Genomic DNA, 17,907 nt, shown 5'->3' with positions numbered 1-17,907 from the left:
AGGGATTTTGAGGGGCTGAGGCCAGAGCCAATATGTCTGGGATTCCCCGAAATACATTCCTGAGGAGTGGAATGGAGTGGGAGCAGCAGCCGTGGGGGCTATTCCAGCCTTGAGACAGCAGTAGCAGCCATGCAGCAGCTCTTCCCCATTCACTACCTACCCTACCTGCCTTCATAGTCTCTATACCCAAGGCGATCACTCCACGTGCCACTTGACACCTCTGACAGAATATGTATTCAGAAAGATCCCAATTCAATGACTTGTCTCTGTTTTGTGTCTGAATGAGCCCCACTGCACTGATCCACTGAGGACGGCAATAATATGCCAGGGCAAGTCTCCTCCTTATATCACCAAAGACAAAACCATTTCTGAATCTGAAAGGGAGTGATCTGGGGGCTGCATGGTGTCCCTTCCTATTACTGTGACATGTCACATGACTTTTCAACTCTTTTGGCTCCCTATATGTGCACTGATCTCTTTACAGAAGGAAGCAGATAAGTTGAGGGTCTCTTTTCCCCCTCTCTTTCCTTTGATTTTTAGTGCTGAAGAAATATATCCATTTAAAAAAAACTCCATTGCTAGAGTCTTTAGAGGCCAGACCTACAACATGGGGCAATTGCCAAGGTAGTTAATGCCTAACAACCTCAACAGTGTCCCTTTCAGTAGCTGAGGATCTACACCGAAAAGGATTTTTTCCTCTCGTTCTTTCTGGTCTCCCCTCCCCATCTGTACTCCAGGAAAAATATTCAGCCCTTCTGGTAACAGAGAATTGCATAGTTATGTCAGCTACCCCAGTTCAGGACTGGGCCAATGAGGGAGCATTTGCTCTCGAGGAGGTTCTTCTTCCTCTGCAGTGGAAGGATCCTAATTGCTCTGCAGCAGGGAGATGCCTGCACTGGTGCCAGCATAGGACACAATGGAGGTATCTTGGGCCTCTCCTGTTCAGGGACTACACAGACGGCGCGGCCTTTGGCGCAGACTAGGGGAGTCCTCAGAGCTTCCCTAAGTTGAGGCCCCTGCTTCACTGACCCTTGTGGAGCCTACTGGGGTTCAGAACTGCCCCAGGCATATGTCTCGCACCCTTTGCTTTCATTGGCCCTCTTCTGCTCCTCCCCTGAGTGCCCCTTGCAGCTGGGAGTGCTGCAGAAGTAGAGCAGAGATAGCTGTGGGAGCATAGCACGTGGCCATTGGGCTTCCCGGTACCGGGCGTGTTTCTCAGGGGGACGTAGGCCTGCCCTATAACCCCTGTGAGGCAAGGGATCCTAGCACAGTGATGAAATGATGCCCTTCTGACCTGATTATCCTCTCAGTGGTGTAAATGAGGAGTAACTTTATCGAAATCAGTTAACTGGAGTAAGTGAGGGAAGTCAGATCCAGTCTTCTTTGCTAGAATTGTACTGGCCAGTCCACACAGCAGCACGTTCCCTGTGCCGCTAAAACCTATAACACTGTGATCAATTACGCAGCATAAAGCATCTGTACTTGATCTGTCTCCCACTGTTAAGAGCTGAGCCCTAGGAGCCAGTTGCAGTGCACAAATGCTGCATATTTTTGAGTGCCATCTACTGGTATATTATCATGATCTAACCATTTACATGTCTACGGCTCTTTCTTAAGGTTCTTCTCCTTAACCCCGTTCTTCTGTGACTCTCAAGAAGACAGTGGACTTAAAGGTGGCCTTGTGGCCAGCTGAGGATCCCTCTTGCATAGCAGATCCTCCAGTCGCATAGAATCAGCACTTTGACAGCCTCCTCCTTGCTTCTGCAGCCTGTATTCACAGGAATAATCCCACTGACTTCACTGGCACTGCTCACATGTGTAAGAGCTGCAGGATCAGGCCCCAGGTGGTAGTTAGCCATTTGAAATTTACATACAAGCAGGCTGATCTGTTGCCATCTGCAAACAGTATGCTCATAGGAGCCCGAAGTTGACATATAATATGGTCAGGGACACAGTGGGAGGGCTTGGCTGTAAAGATCCAGCAATAAGTTAAAGAAAGGCCTGATAAAGATCAAATACTCAACAGTTTGCTAACCCCCCCCCCGCCCCCACCCAGCAGGAAACAAGTAAACCTCAGACTTAGCGCATATGTGGCACTTTTACATATTCAAAAAATAACTAATTAGATTTAAATGGACTAAGTAAAATATCATACACTAGAGATGGCAACACACACAGGCCTAGTCACAACAACACATGCAAATACATGGGAATGGAATGGATAATTGTCAGCAGCCAGATCAGAAGGATGTTAAGCACCATAGATGCATTGCTGGAAGTGCTGTCTTTCAGATGAGATGTAAGCTCTAAGAACCCAATTCCACCTCCTACTGGTGCAGAGATGTGGGACCAAGGGGAGGCATCTGACCCTTTCACTTCCCCTGTCAGAGAGTAGTTGAGGGTTGCACCCCCATTGCCTTAGCATCATGGGCTTTGCAGCTGCCAAGGAATAGCCAAGCTACAGAAATGTCCTGGCCATGGCTCTGTCCACCCTGGAACTCTTCCTGCACTAGGGTTGCCTACATTGGTGAGATATTTCAGGGGGAGAGGTGTTGTGCAGCTGTTTTGCAGCCACTTTGACAGCATGGTGGGTGTAGAGTCGCCATGGGACACTGATAAATCAGACACTAGATCATAGTATCTTGCAGACATTAAAGTTCTTGTGGCTCGATCCATTGTCCTGGCCAAAACTCCAACTTGAATGAATTCATTCTACTTACCAAAATTCCCCCTGCAGTTTCAGCTGGATGAGGTACACCAGTTCTGAAGGACTGGGTGCTGGTGCTGTGTTTTGCTTCAGCAGCCACTGCATTTGAATGGTGGACAATGTGCTCACTAGGCATATTAGTCTATAAAATCCTTTGGGACCAAAGGGATTAAATTAATGCACAATATTAAAATACAAATACTAGGAAAATGTAACAGGGGAAGTTTGCACCAACCTGCGATGATACTTTAAATGAACTGAGCTCAAAAAACCATGTAGCCGGCACTATTTCCCACTCTTCACAAAGCCTTGCTGAAATCTGCAGCTGGAGAAACCTGAACTCATATAAGGCAATGCTGGTAGGAATAAGGAAGGATTTTGAAAAAAATTGCCTCCTCTATAGCATCCCCACTATCAAGGGCTTCTGCCTTCACATTGTTCATTCAGCATGCAGCCATGGTATCCTGTAGCTCATAAAAGCTTATGCTCAAATAAATTGGTTAGTCTCTAAGGTGCCACAAGTACTCCTTTTCTTTTTGTGAATACAGACTAACATGGCTGCTACTCTGAAAGGTATCCTTCTAGGCTCCTGAGGACTGATTAATGCCCAAACGGTCAAGGGGGCATAGAACATGCACTTTTGCTTGCCAGTGTCCTGAAGATTGTACCCCATCTTATCGGACACAGATCAGGCCATGATGAGCCACACTTGAGAAAGATCTTGGAGTCATCGTGGATAGTTCTCTGGCAACATCTGCTCAGTGTGCAACAGCAGTCAGAAAAGTGAACGATGTGAGGAACAATTAGGAAAGGGATAGATAATGCCACTATATAAATCCGTGGTATGCCCACGCCTTAAATACTGTATGCAGTTCTTGTCGCCCCGTCTCAGAAAAGATATATTAGAATTGGAAAAAGTAGTGAGAAGGCCAACAAAAAATGATTAAGGGTATGGAACAGCTTCTATAGGAGGAGAGGTTAAAAAGACTGGGACTATTCAGCTTAGAAAAGAGATGATTTGGGGGGGATATGATAGAGGTCTATAAAATCCTGAATGGTGTGGAGAAAGAGAACAGAGAGGTGTTATTTATCCCTTCACATAACACAAGAACCAGGAGTCACCAATGAAATTAATAGGCAGCAGGTTTAAAACGAACAAAAGGAAGTTCTTCTTCAAACAATGCATCGTCAACCTCTGGAACTCATTCACAGGGGATGTTGTGAAGGACAAAACTATAACTGGGTTCAAAAAAGAATTTGACAAGTTCTTGGAGGGTAGGTCTATCAATGGATATTAGCCAGGATGGTCAGGGATGCAACTTCATGCTCTGGGTTTCCCTAAACCTCTGACTACCAGAAGCTGAGACTGGACAACAGGGGATGGATCACTCGATAAATTGTCCTGTTCTGTTCATTCCTTCAGAAGCATCTGGCACCAGCCTCTGTCTGAAGACAGGATACTGGGCTTGATGGACCTTTGGTTTGACCCAGTATGACTGTTCTTACGTTCACATTCCTGACCTTCAGGCTTGATCATTGCACCTCATTACACATCAGAATGAATCCAAAGAACCTGAAAAAGCTCCCAGTGGTACAAAGCACAATAGGTCATTGGCTGAGCAGCATGGTATGCATAAACACATAACTTTGGTGCTCTGCTCCTTGCACTTGTTCCCCAAAGCATGCAGAGTCCAGTTCAAGGTCTGTCTCTTGATATTCAGAGCTCACTGTTAGATTGGTCCTAGCTACCTGAGAAATCACTTCTGCCACTGCAGCCAGGACCTCCCATGAAGGAGCTGTATTCCACCCAAACAATGAAACTGTTGACCAATCAGGGGAAAGCTCAAGAGCACAGGAAGAACTTTCACAGGAACTGGACCTAGACTCTGGAACTCTCTCCTACAAGAGATTAGAATGCACCACATCAAAACTAAATGCAAAACTCATCGCTTTGACTTGGCTTCCTTTCAATTTGTTCTTCAGATACATATGAAAACCGACACACAAACTAATCGGGCTTTTTCTCCTACAGGCTGGGAAAGAAGAAATGGAGAGATTGCTAATTTTATTTCTATTTTACTTAAGAGATACGACAGCACAGTATCAGGGGCTCACAGAAGTCAGTACCTTGAGTTAGAGGTGGGAGAAAAATTACAGGCTTCCTGAAAGATGTTGGCTCACAAAGTAAAAGAAAAAGCTGCAGCTTTAAATAGCTGCTGCTAAATTCTTAGTCATTTTCAAAACTCTGCGTCTCTGTAATGACTGTGAAGTGTGGAATAGTCAAGGATCCTCTCGCTGACGGAAGCGAAGCATCCTTTTTCCGAGGGTACGCTGCCACTTTCAGTTATCATGTGATTATCACCAGTGCTAAGAATATTTGAAATGGAAAAAATCCATGCAGGTTAAAGGCATCTCTTCTAGCAGTCAGCTGCCTTCCATGCCTCAGTCTCTCTGCCTTTGTTTGTAAGGGCCTGGTTTCAAGCAGAGCCAGGGGGCTTTCGATACATGTTTCAGACACAGAACAGTCTAAATATACATGGTTCCTCTTGCTGTGATGCTAATTACGCTTTTTGCTTTGTGCCATTCTTTTGTAGCTGCGCCTTTTTTGCTTTTTTCTTTTTTTGTGGACAGCTGTTTCTGGGTCAGCATAGCAGTATGTTTCTAAAAGGTAAAGAGAGAACTGCCTTTCCTTGCCTTCGTTCCCTGAGAAGTATGGCAAATGTTTTGGCCTATGTCTAGTATGTCTGTTAATCCTGTGGCATTAACTCATTTTTTTCCTTTGGATCCTGCAGAATTTGCCCTTTCAATCTTTGAAAAGATGCAAGCACAGGAAATCTTGAGGAGCCTGCGGCTGCCCGAGTTTGACAGCTTCAGCCAGTTTTTCCACAGCTTGCCAGCTACCACCTTAGTTGGCATTGGTGCCTTTGCAGCTATGATCACATACTGGTTTGCTAGCCGGCCAAAGGCTTTGAAGCCCCCATGTGACCTCTTGATGCAGACAGAAGAAGTTGCGGTAAGACTAGCATTATTTATACCCTTCAACGAATAAAAAAGTAACCCTTATGAATGCAGAGGCTGGGCTGGCTAGATTCCATGGGCTGAGTCTCCACGGCCGGGTCCCTTGTACAGTAATTCACACCCATGCAGAGTGGTTGTAGAGTGCTACTAAATCAGAAGCGTACTGTTTTACGCCCACTTTGCATGGGTGTACATGGCTGCAAGGCTGTTGAGAATCAGGCCCTAGCTATTTGTTGTGGGTGCTATACTGTTCCATCCTGGACAATAGTTCAGTCTATTACACCACAGATTAATTTGACCCACTTTGTTCCTTCCTTTTAAACTCCTGGAAAACTAACACCCAAGCCATGAATTTAATCTCTACTTAATTCCTCCAGTTTTAGCCTGGCTTGACCATGAAGCACTGAAAAATTACATACAAGCCACTAAAAACCAAGATTTACTGTTCCCAAAGATGGTAATTATAATCTCGCATACCACCATGTGCAATGCTAACTCTGTAAAGGTGGCTGCTGTATGTTCAGTGATACCGCAAAAAATTATGCTTTAATTCAAACCTGAGGCTATTTATTCATCGTGATGCTTTTAAGGAGCCTTGAGGTCTAAAGAAACTGCCCCCTGTTAAAGCACAAAACCATCCAAGAAAAACATCTCAAGTTGAACTCGTATTCAAAATTGAGACATATAGTATGAATCTAAAGGTTAATGACAGGTTTGTCCTTCTAGCAGGTTCCCCATTAAGAGAACTTCACTGTCCTTACTTATTTAAAAAAAATGGGCAAAAGTTTACATTTCCCATGGAAGCATTTTCTTCTGATTAGAACAAGGACTCTGGGGTTCTCTCCCCAGCCATGTTTCTGTCTCACTGTATGACCTTGGGCTCTCTGCTTCAGTTTAAACCCTTTTACCATGTAGTGAATAAAACCTGCCTAACTTACTGAGGTGTTGTGCGAATAATTAGCATTTGGAAAGTACTTTGGAAAAAGAAGGTTATAGTTGTAATGAAATTGACATAGCAAACTAATAATATTCCCATGAGATTCCCTATCTAAACTATCTGCTACCCTGTATTTTTATTTTATATGTACTCACTGATTTGAAAGAGAGAGAAACTGGATGTTGTAAGGATTAATCCAGGGTTATCCACACTAGTAATTGCCAGATGAGAGGCACGATCTCATTGAAGACACTGTGTGTTGAGCTGATTTGCCTCACCTGAGTCCTTGAGGGCTTTAATAGGAATCTGAATCATGTGGAAGCTTAATCACTGATGCAGCACCATAGAATCATAGAATATCAGGGTTGGAAGGGACCTCAGAAGGTCACCTAGTCCAACCCCCTGCTCAAAGCAGGACCAATCCCCAATTAAATCATCCCAGCCAGGGCTTTGTCAAGCCTGACCTTAAAAACTTCTAAGGAAGGAGATTGTACCACCTCCCTAGGTAACGCATTCCAGTGTTTCACCACCCTCCTAGTGAAAAAGTTTTTCCTAATATCCAACCTAAACCTCCCCCACTGCAACTTGAGACCATTACTCCTTGTCCTGTCCTCTTCTACCACTGAGAATAGTCTAGAACCATCCTCTCTGGAACCACCTCTCAAGTAGTTGAAAGCAGCTATCAAATCCCCCCTCATTCTTCTCTTCTGCAGACTAAACAATCCCAGTTCCCTCAGCTTCTCCTCATAACTCATGTGTTCCAGACCCCTAATCATTTTTGTTGCCCTTCGCTGGACTCTCTCCAATTTATCCACATCCTTCTTGTAGTGTGGGGCCCAAAACTGGACACAGTACTTCAGATGAGGCCTCACCAATGTCGAATAGAGGGGGACGATCACGTCCCTCGATCTGCTCGCTATGCCCCTACTTGTACATCCCAAAATGCCATTGGCCTTCTTGGCAACAAGGGCACACTGCTGACTCATATCCAGCTTCTCGTCCACTGTCACCCCTAAGTCCTTTTCCGCAGAACTGCTGCCTAGCCATTCGGTCCCTAGTCTGTAGCTGTGCATTGGGTTCTTCCGTCCTAAGTGCAGGACCCTGCACTTATCCTTATTGAACCTCATCAGATTTCTTTTGGCCCAATCCTCCAATTTGTCTAGGTCCCTCTGTATCCTATCCCTGCCCTCCAGCGTATCTACCACTCCTCCCAGTTTAGTATCATCCGCAAATTTGCTGAGAGTGCAATCCACACCATCCTCCAGATCATTTATGAAGATATTGAACAAAACCGGCCCCAGGACCGACCCCTGGGGCACTCCACTTGACACCGGCTGCCAACTAGACATGGAGCCATTGATCACTACCCGTTGAGCCCGACAATCTAGCCAACTTTCTACCCACCTTATAGTGCATTCATCCAGCCCATACTTCTTTAACTTGCTGACAAGAATACTGTGGGAGACCGTGTCAAAAGCTTTGCTAAAGTCAAGAAACAATACATCCATTGCTTTCCCTTCATCCACAGAACCAGTAATCTCATCATAGAAGGCAATTAGATTAGTCAGGCATGACCTTCCCTTGGTGAATCCATGCTGACTGTTCCTGATCACTTTCCTCTCATGTAAGTGCTTCAGCATTGATTCTTTGAGGACCTGCTCCATGATTTTTCCGGGGACTGAGGTGAGGCTGACTGGCCTGTAGTTCCCAGGATCCTCCTTCTTCCCTTTTTTAAAGATTGGCATTACATTAGCCTTTTTCCAGTCATCCGGGACTTCCCCCGTTCGCTACGAGTTTTCAAAGATAATGGCCAATGGCTCTGCAATCACAGCCACCAATTCCTTTAGCACTCTCGGATGCAACTCGTCCGGCCTCCTGGACTTGTGCACGTCCAGCTTTTCTAAATAGTCCCTAACCACCTCTTTCTCCACAGAGGGCTGGCCATCTATTCCCCATGTTGTGATGCCCAGCTCAGCAGTCTGGGAGCTGACCTTGTTAGTGAAGACAGAGGCAAAAAAAGCATTGAGTACATTAGCTTTTTCCACATCCTCTGTCACTAGGTTGCCTCCCTCATTCATTAAGGGGCACACACTTTCCTTGGCTTTCTTCTTGTTGCCAACATACCTGAAGAAACCCTTCTTGTTACTCTTAACATCTCTCGCTAGCTGCAGCTCCAGGTGCAATTTGGCCCTCCTGATATCATTCCTACATGCCCGAGCAATATTTTTATACTCTTCCCTGGTCATATGTCCAACCTTCCACTTCTTGTAAGCTTCTTTTTTATGTTTAAGATCCGCTAGGATTTCACCGTTAAGCCAAGCTGGTTGCCTGCCATATTTACTATTCTTTCGACACATCGGGATGGTTTGTCCCTGTAACCTCAACAGGGATTCCTTGAAATACAGCCAGCTCTCCTGGACTCCTTTCCCCTTCATGTTAGTCCCCCAGGGGATCCTACCCATCCATTCCCTGAGGGAGTCGAAGTCTGCTTTCCTGAAGTCCAGGGTCCGTATCCTGCTGCTTACCTTTCTTCCTGTGTCAGGATCCTGAACTCAACCAACTCATGGTCACTGCCTCCCAGATTCCCATCCACTTTTGCTTCCCCTACTAATAACCATCTTTTCTCTCTCAAAGGCTATCGTTAGGCAACGGCACAAGACAATTAGAAAGACCAAAAGGCAATGGGGAAGGACAAAAAAAAAATCCAGAGTCCAAAACTTTTGCTGAACATACTCCGAAGTGAATTATTTAATGGGAAACCCGCCTTATCTTCCCAAGAGCTTGGCCTGTCTGTGGACCTGAGATGGTATTTATTAGTCAATCCCGAGAGTAACAGAAGCATGAGCCATACTAAGGCCTAGCTCCTGATCTCATTGTAGCCAATGGCAAAACTTCCACTGATTCCAGTGCAGCCCAAACCCACAAGCTGCCCTGTATCTTTGTCAGTGCCTCTCCGAAAGAGGGAATGAAGTAGATCCACATAGTAGCAAATTCACTATTCCCACATTGTTCTCTAACCACCTCTCCTTGCATGTACAGCTATGCAGGCAACTCCCAGGCCAGGAAGCTAGAGTCCACAGTACACTGGTGGATGAACACTATCTGCCTGGGCTCCCCAAAACTTGCTCCTGACCCTGCTGCATCTACTGACCTTGGTGCCCACCAAGTCTGGGGTCCGCATTTGCCCCTTGGTGCAATTTAATGTTCCCTTTTTAAAAGGGAGCAATATTGCACTTATAGAGGAGAGATCACTTCTATGTTTGAATGGCAAATTTCAGCGCCACTATGTTTCTTCACCTTTCCCGCTGCAGAGCAGAGCTACTGTGATGAACCTGCATTAACCTCCACTTTTTACAGTATTATCAGTATCCCTCCGGCTCTCCAGCTCTGACTTCTTGGCTACAAGCAGGTGTCCTTTTTGGTTGTTTTTTTTTTTCATTAGTTGTAAAATGAGCTTCCAGAAATATTTTTCTCTATGCCATCTACAGATTTATAGCAATCCTTCTTCAAAAGTCTTTGGGAAACATAAACTACCTCCAAGAGAATCGTGCAGTGTCATGCATTTTGTGGGAGCTGTCCCAACGTTGTTCTGAAAGCAGTTTTCACACAGGAGGTCAGACTAGATGCTCTGGTGGTCCCTTCTGGCTTTAGAATTCATGTAACGTAGTCATTATCTAACATTCATTGCACAAATTCTTCTGGGACTTTAAACTCCTCTGAGTGGTGTCATATGAAGGTAATGATTCTACTAGGGCTATTAATTTTTACTACACTAGTTAAAACCACCAAGCAAACAAAAGCAGAGGTGGCCAGTGATAGCATGCTGAGGTACCTTTTCTTGCATGAGGGTGGAATTTGAATGGGACTATTTCTTTGAACTTTTGGGATCAAATTCAGTTTAGGGGTAACAGGTGCACCTCCATTTGGAGTCAGTAGGAGCTATGTGCTCTTATGCCAGGACTGAATTTGACAGATAGGTCCAAACTATGACCCTGGTCCTGCAACCACCTACACATGTATTTAATGTGACTATCATGAGTAGTCCCACTGACTTCAGTGGCATTGCTCATGGTAGTAAAGCTAAGCACATCTGTAAGTGTTTGCAGGATCAAGGCCTTTATGTTCATTTATTTGAATTGGTCAAAACTTTTTTTTTTTTAATGAAAAACAGCTTTTGCCCAAAAGAAACGTTTTCATGGAAAAAAATTAGTAAAAATGGAGGGGGGAAGGGGACTTTGTTTTTGTATAAAGAAAAGTTGGGTTTTTCTAACTGAACATTTTTACTGTAAACTAAAAAATATTTGACTTTTGGTTGTTAATTGAAAAAACTGAAATTTTATGAGGGAAATTTCCCAAAAACAAACAAAATTATTAAAATTTCCCGCAAAAAACAATTAGGCTGTTTTAATCAGCACTAAAATCAGTTACTTAGTTCTATTATGTTTTTTTTTTTTTTTTCAAAGATACCTCGTCCAGAAAGACTGGATTATTTTCTGTCACACAGCTATCATCAATGCTGTTTTGAAGTCCAAGATCAAGTACAAGAATAAAAAGATGTTTTGTCTTCTGCAAGCTTCATTGATGCTAGAATAGTTATTAGTGTAGAATAGGTAACTAGAACCTCTCAAAACTTTGGTCTGGCTTTATTGATTTTGTCAGAGTTACTATTTTGTACTTTGTGTGTTCACTGGCTATAGCAATGCTCCTTGTGGGAGTTGGTCTTGAATTCAACGCTATCCAATGGCTGGAAGCTGAACTTAAAATAATTCAGACTGGAAATATAGCACAAAATTTTACCAGTGAGAGTAATTAACCACTAAACCAATGTACTCAGGAGTGTGGTGGATTCTTCATCACTTGGAGACTTTTGGAAAGAGATCTGTCTTATCTTAATGATAGCCTATAGCTCACACATGAGCTATGGACGTGATGCAGATATCATTGGGTGAGGTTCTTTGGTCTGTGCTATGTGGGAGTCAGACTAGATCATCATAATGGTCCCTTCTGATCTTCAAGTATATGAATCTATGAATTATTCAAAAAGCAAACATCTTACAGTATTGCCCTGTAAACAAATGTATGTCCCAGCAGTCTGACTAGTAGTCTGAATTTTTACTGCTGATGTTTAGAGCGCTGTGTCAAACCAGAGATCTGTGAGTTGCTCCTGTGGATTGGTTATATCTATACATTAGTGCAGAACTGGTGCAATGTTTCCAAAAATACAGACTAGCTGGTTTTAAAGATATGACTGTACCTACAGCCAGATGGTGCAAGTTAAGACTAATGTACTTGGATAGGAAACTCCCAAAGTAAAAGCAGTCTTCTGTAAGGATGTTGCTCATTCAGTAGCTGTCATCTTTCTTTCTGAGTCAGTACTGAGCCAGTTAGGGTGACCAGATGCCCTGATTTTATAGGGACAGTCCTGATATTTGGGGCTTTTTCTTATATAGTCACCTATTAACCCCCACCCCATCTCAGTTTTTCACACTTGCTATCTGGTCAGCCTAGAACCAGTGCTCAACCCATTGCATTAGCAGGCACTGTGCTGGTGCCAATGAAGTCTTCTAGGTAAAGGGCGAAATCCTAGCCGTACTGAAGCTAATCACAAAACTAGCATTGAATTCAATAAGGCCAAGATGTTCAATGGAGTCAGACCATTTTTAAAAAAAAAACTCATGGCAACTTTTGCAAGAGTATGGTATGATAACTCCAGGGAGCAGACCAAATTTTAGACTGATTAATTAATTACATTTTGCCTACTCGCATTGCCTCTCCATTTATAAATGGATAAGATGTTTTGGATCATTATACAAGAATTAATGTTTCTGTATTCTGGGACGGAATACAGCAGCTGCTGAATAGAAATAGCTGCATGTCCGTGGTGAATTCTGGTGTAAAGTTCATAAAAAAGCATTCTGAAATCCTTCTGAATGATGGACGGAATATAAATGCACAACATTTATGTTACTGAATTATTTTTTTAAAATAAATTATGTCCTGAAAGCCTTCAATTCTTCATTTTTAAAAGTAGCATCCTTATAGGAGAGCAAAGCTAGGCTGAAACCCACCAAAGAGAGGATGGAAAAAAATAATAAAACTAAAAAATGTCAAATCAGTTTTAATCAAACTCTGTTTAAAGCAAAGAAAGACATGGAATGGAAATTTGCTCCCTATCATGAAAAACCAGGAGATTTCTTTGTGAAGGGTGGGAGGTGTAAGGGAGATTCAATGCAATTTGAGGGGCTTTGTTGTCTAGTCTGTTCCTTCTATATCAGCCTAAAATATTTCCATGAATGTAGGAACTATTTGAATGATTTTTGAGACTAGAAACATTAGTCTCTAATTTCAATCTGTGAATAAAACCGACAGCTGCTCTAAATGATGAGCATGTAAAGATTCTTGTTCCATGTACTAGGAGAGAGTAAGAAAGCTATACAATCATCTAGAGCAGTGCTACTCAAAGTGGTGGTCCGCGGACCTGCGCGCACATTGGAAAAAAAATTGCCAGTCCCCCACATCAGATCTAGAGCCTTGGAGGGAAGGAATGGGCTAAATCCTTGGGGCATGGCTAGAGAGCAAAATCAGTGGTGAAGCTGGTGCAAGTGCATTAGTATCTATGGGCAAACACAAAAACCCAGTAGCCTAACTAGTCAGTAGGCTTGGGGCTCAGTTGTTGTTTTCCTTGGTTTTTACTTAAAGAACTGCATTTATGAGTGAAGAATAAATGTGCTTACAAAGTGAATCACATAGGCTGTGTTTTGTGTTTCATTTTATAAAGCCCTTATGGCTTGGCTTGGCTTTTTTATTTTTTACAGAAACAGAACAGCGGGAATTTTTTTGGTGGGTTAAGGAAAATCATAACAAACCCGCCTGTCTGACTTTTATACAGTTTTAGACAAAAGCAAATATTTATGTCAAGGCTAACACCGGAATATAATTCAATATGGTTTCCCACAAAAAATATTAGAGCACTTGTAATTTGGAGGCTAATCCATCATGCAGGTTATAATATAAGCTTAAGGCAGGTTCATGATTAAATTCTCTCTGCCTCTAGGTTTATGATGCCAGCTTGCCTGATCCTGCATTTTATGCTCAGGCTGTCATGGCCTAAGTACTGCACTATGGGACCAGGTTCCGAAGATGGTTGTGCTGGGTTTGTTTGGTTTTTTTAGTCTCTCTCTTTCCAAAGGTTCTGATCCGATCATTATATGTTGTTTTTGGTTTCCATAGGGCTGGGATGGAGCTCGGCGGTCCGTGATAGGTGACAGCCCAGAATTATTATCTAACTACTATGATGATGTAAGGACAATGTATGAAGTATTTAGAAGGGGATTTAACATATCTGGTAAGTGATGAGGATATGTAAATATCATTGTATTGACTAAAACCCCACTGGGCTTCATTGCTGCTATCTCAGCGCTGGTCAGAGCATAGAATTGGGTCTGATGTCCTTGGAGAAAACAGCTGTACAGATTGGGGCTTAATCCCACTCCCAGTGAAGTCAATAAGAGGTCTGCTGTTGACCAAGATTGGGCCTTGCTGGCTAGGGAAACAACCGGTCCAAAAAAACGTGGGCCTGTAGGAGTTTTGAGTGAAGAAGTGAAGCAAATTCAGGCCACAATCAGCTTCTTAACTGCAGAAACCAGCATACAGCCATGGAAGAGCTTCACAGGCTACAGCAAGCATGGAAGCCATGGTATTTTTACTGAAGTGGGGCGTGTGGGTGAAACTCAAAAGTGGCAAAATGGCTGAGGCCCCTAAATCCCATTGGCTTTCATAAACACTTCAATCCCTTTGGCACTTTAGAAGATGTTATCTTATGGCCATCATTTTTAATCTTGGGTGCCTAAATTCAGATTTAAGCACCTGAATAAGTAGTTTGGCTTCCAGAGCTGCCGAGCACCTTCCAATCCCCTGGCAATGATCGTGGAGTTCCCCATGCAGAGGGCTTGCATCTGACCCTGCTTGGGTAAATGGCAGAAATTTTGCAAGGTTCCATCTGCATAACTTAGCAAATAAACTACACCCCTTCCACCACTGATCTTTCTCAGTTGACCTACATCTGACACACTTAACTGTAAAAAGTGCTGTTTTAATTGTCTAGGGATAAAACAGTGGCTACAGGGAACAGAAAGCAGAAATGATATATTTATCTTGCAGTAATTAAACTAAAGGGAGCAAGCAATAAATCTCTCTCTGGCCTAGGTTGATACTAATTTTGTAGCTTGAAATGTCCTCAAGAAAGCATCATGTTAGTGCTATTAAAAATTACAGTTGACACAAACCCTGCCAACGGGTGCTTTAGATGGATAGAATTATTAAGCATTTTTTGTCTGCATTCCTTTATTTGAACTGTGATTTTGGAATGGCAGGACTGGTCCAGTGGATAGGACACTAGGAGCCAGGAGCAGGGGAGAGTCTGAGTAGCTCCATGATTATGACTCTTAAAGGATGCCTTTGTCACCCTTCTAAGTATCAGCTTTTCCTATCAGAGCCTTGCAAGAGCACAAAAGGAGTAGGGAGGAGGAAAGTACCTGAAAAGTACCTTTGACCTTTTATTAATGAGGACTTTCCAAACACAGGTCCTGATAAGATGGGTTTTCTGAGTCAGAGAGCTCTTGAACTGGAAGCTGTGAATTTCAGAGTCCTAATGCCAGAGTCCTAACGCAGCCTGAATTCTTAAATTCTGTTTCCCCATCTTTATATAAATAAACTGGTCTTGACACCTTTTTGTTCTTTATTACTGCACCTGAAGTTTAAGGTGAAAAATCTTAAAAATGTAACTACATGAATAATGTTTGAACTGATAAGCTGAGGAAAAGAGGAACAGGAACAGGGGTGAAAGAGAGGGAGGCGAAGAGGATGTAATGTATGGGACTAAGTGAAAGGAATGCATGCAAGTACAGGTTCTAGTCAGAGCCCTGTGATCTGCACAGTGGAATTTGCCTCAGAGTCTGTCTCATGTTGCAGAATTGGGCCTTGGAATCTAAGCACTAATGTCAAGAAAAAAGGTTTCTAGCTTTCATGGTTATGGGGTTGGGGGGGGGGGGACTTTCCAAACTTGAACCAAGTATAAACCAGCATAGCGATGCCTGAGTCTGCAGACAGCCTGAAACAATAGCTTTGAGAGGTGTGTGATCTTGCCCTTATCTCTGTGAGATGTTAACTTTGAAACCTAATGATGACAGTTTAAATGGCAACATTGGTAACTGATCATTTAGCAGGAACACCCGGTAAATGAGTCCCACAGTCCTCAACTGCCTCCCACACCTTCCCAGATGCCAAAAGCTCCCACTATGTCTTTCCCAGCTGCCAAACCTCTCAGCCTTGACCGCTTTTACAAAGCAGTTATAGGTTTTCAATACAAAATTTTGCAGTACATTGAAAATTAAATGTACAGGCAGAGTAAATTTAATTACATTCAGTATAAAATTAAATTACACCTGGAATACTGTATCGGTTCTACATTAAATGCAGTAAAACCCTCCATATTTAACATGTATTTGAAGCTTTCTGAGCATTTCCTGTCTGGTACCCTGAAGTGTGTCATTATTTATTATTATTTGCATTTCCATAGCCCCTAGGATCCCTAGTTATGGACCAGGATCCTTTGTGCTAGGTACTGTGGAAACAGAACAAAAAGACCTGCCCCAAAAAGCTCACAATCTGAGTATCTAGGCTCCTGGCCACCGATTTAATGGGGCCCTTGCTGTGATCCTTTTTGGACTTGAACAAAACACATGAGCTTTGTTCTCAAATGGTTGGTGTTTTAATGCCACCAGAACCCTCAACAGAATAACTGCTGTGTATGATGCAGTTTGTTCTTCAGTGATGAGGCACATGTAAGTACCTCAGTGAACAGGTGGGTTATGTGTGGTGAGGTATGGGAAGAAAGGCAATTTAACATTCCAAGTATTGCTGTCCCCTTTTCCACAGTGAGACACTTATGTTCTCCATTCCTCTCCCAGAGAAGTGCATTTTTATTAGGAATAATTTTGATTTCCTAGAGCTTCAATGAAAGGGCAGTCAGATCTGTGGGAGGTGACATTTAGGATGAAAGCCATTGTCAGATAATGATGTTCACGCTGTCTTAAGGAAAAGCTGGTTTAACAGGGCACTGGGCCTGTTCAGTGTCACCACCACCTCTGCAATTTTGAATGAAGGCTCAAAATGGTCCATAACCCAGTGCACCATTATACAGGGCTGTCTTCCTTTTTAATCTGGCAGCACTCTGTGTGAACTCTGCCTCAGAGAAACATGGATTGACCTTGATAATAACAATGGGTGTAACTTTTAGAGCACCCTCCTACTGTTAAGGTGCTCAGGGTCCTAGAATTCATTAGCACTTGGCTCTAAGACCCCCCCATAATTTTGTAATTTGTTTATTTTGTTTAGAGAATGGCCCCTGTCTAGGATTCAGAAAGCCCAAGCAGCCTTACCAATGGTTGTCGTATAAAGAGGTGAGGTTATCATGACTCTTTCTTTCACCAAGAATTCTTATCCTTTCTGTCTAAACGTAGCTGTTTTTAAAAGAAACCTCTAGTGCTATCCTGGAGAGCTGGGGGATCATGTATTATTTTACCACTTTCAATTACCTGCTTGTTTTCATTTGAGTCAGGATCCTCCAAGATACTGCACACCTTCTTCTGGCAGCTGCTATAAGCACTCTTCACTTCCATGGAGCTGTCTCAGCACTTAACAGGATTGGGAGCTTAGTGTTGACTAGTAGTGGTACTGATTTACAGAGCATCTTTCGCAAGCCAAAGCTTTGGAGAATTACAAACCCTGGGTTGCATCCTGATGGCTTCACTCATGGAAGTAGTTCCACTGACTTCAGTGGGCATACGTGTGTGTAAGGTGTACAGATTTGATCAAATGTGATTACTTTGCCTCACTCACCACTGTTATGCAGCCACTTCTGGGTGGAGCAGCCGTGTAATAGCACTCAAAGTTTTATGCACACTGAAATAAATAAACTACTGATTAGCTCTAAGACCAGAAATAAAGAGCATCAAAACAATTTCACGTGGTGGGGGAGTTTTAAGTACGCAGAATTTAATTGCTCAAGTTGGAATTTAGCCAGGGCTCTAGAGTGAATGCCAAAAGTGTCATGAGTTCCTTAATGGATACAGGAGACCAGAGTCTGTTTTATGTGTTATCCAACAAACTAATATTAGAGCCCACCACTGTAGATTAGGTTTCATTTGTGTCTGCTGCTTACATTCCTCTCTCTTATCCATTTTTC

General features: G+C 43.1%; 1 protein-coding gene across 7 annotated transcripts in view; it reads left to right on the top strand.

Moving 5' to 3' along the window:
• Positions 1-17,907, top strand: part of ACSL6 (acyl-CoA synthetase long chain family member 6) — a 115,045-nt gene that overhangs the window by 52,594 nt on the left and 44,544 nt on the right. For all 7 annotated transcript variants that reach the window (XM_048860764.2, XM_048860761.2, XM_048860760.2 and 4 more), the window contains 3 exons: positions 5,500-5,720; positions 13,893-14,007; positions 17,058-17,122. In XM_048860764.2, the coding sequence (XP_048716721.2) occupies positions 5,500-5,720; positions 13,893-14,007; positions 17,058-17,122 (401 nt within the window). The remainder of the gene's footprint in view (positions 1-5,499; positions 5,721-13,892; positions 14,008-17,057; positions 17,123-17,907) is intronic.

Source organism: Caretta caretta, chromosome 8 (genome assembly GCF_965140235.1).
Source record: "Caretta caretta isolate rCarCar2 chromosome 8, rCarCar1.hap1, whole genome shotgun sequence".
Taxonomy (NCBI): Eukaryota; Metazoa; Chordata; order Testudines; family Cheloniidae; genus Caretta; species Caretta caretta.
The sequence above is the reverse complement of the archived record's forward strand: the minus strand, read 5'-3'. Positions and strand labels throughout refer to the sequence as shown.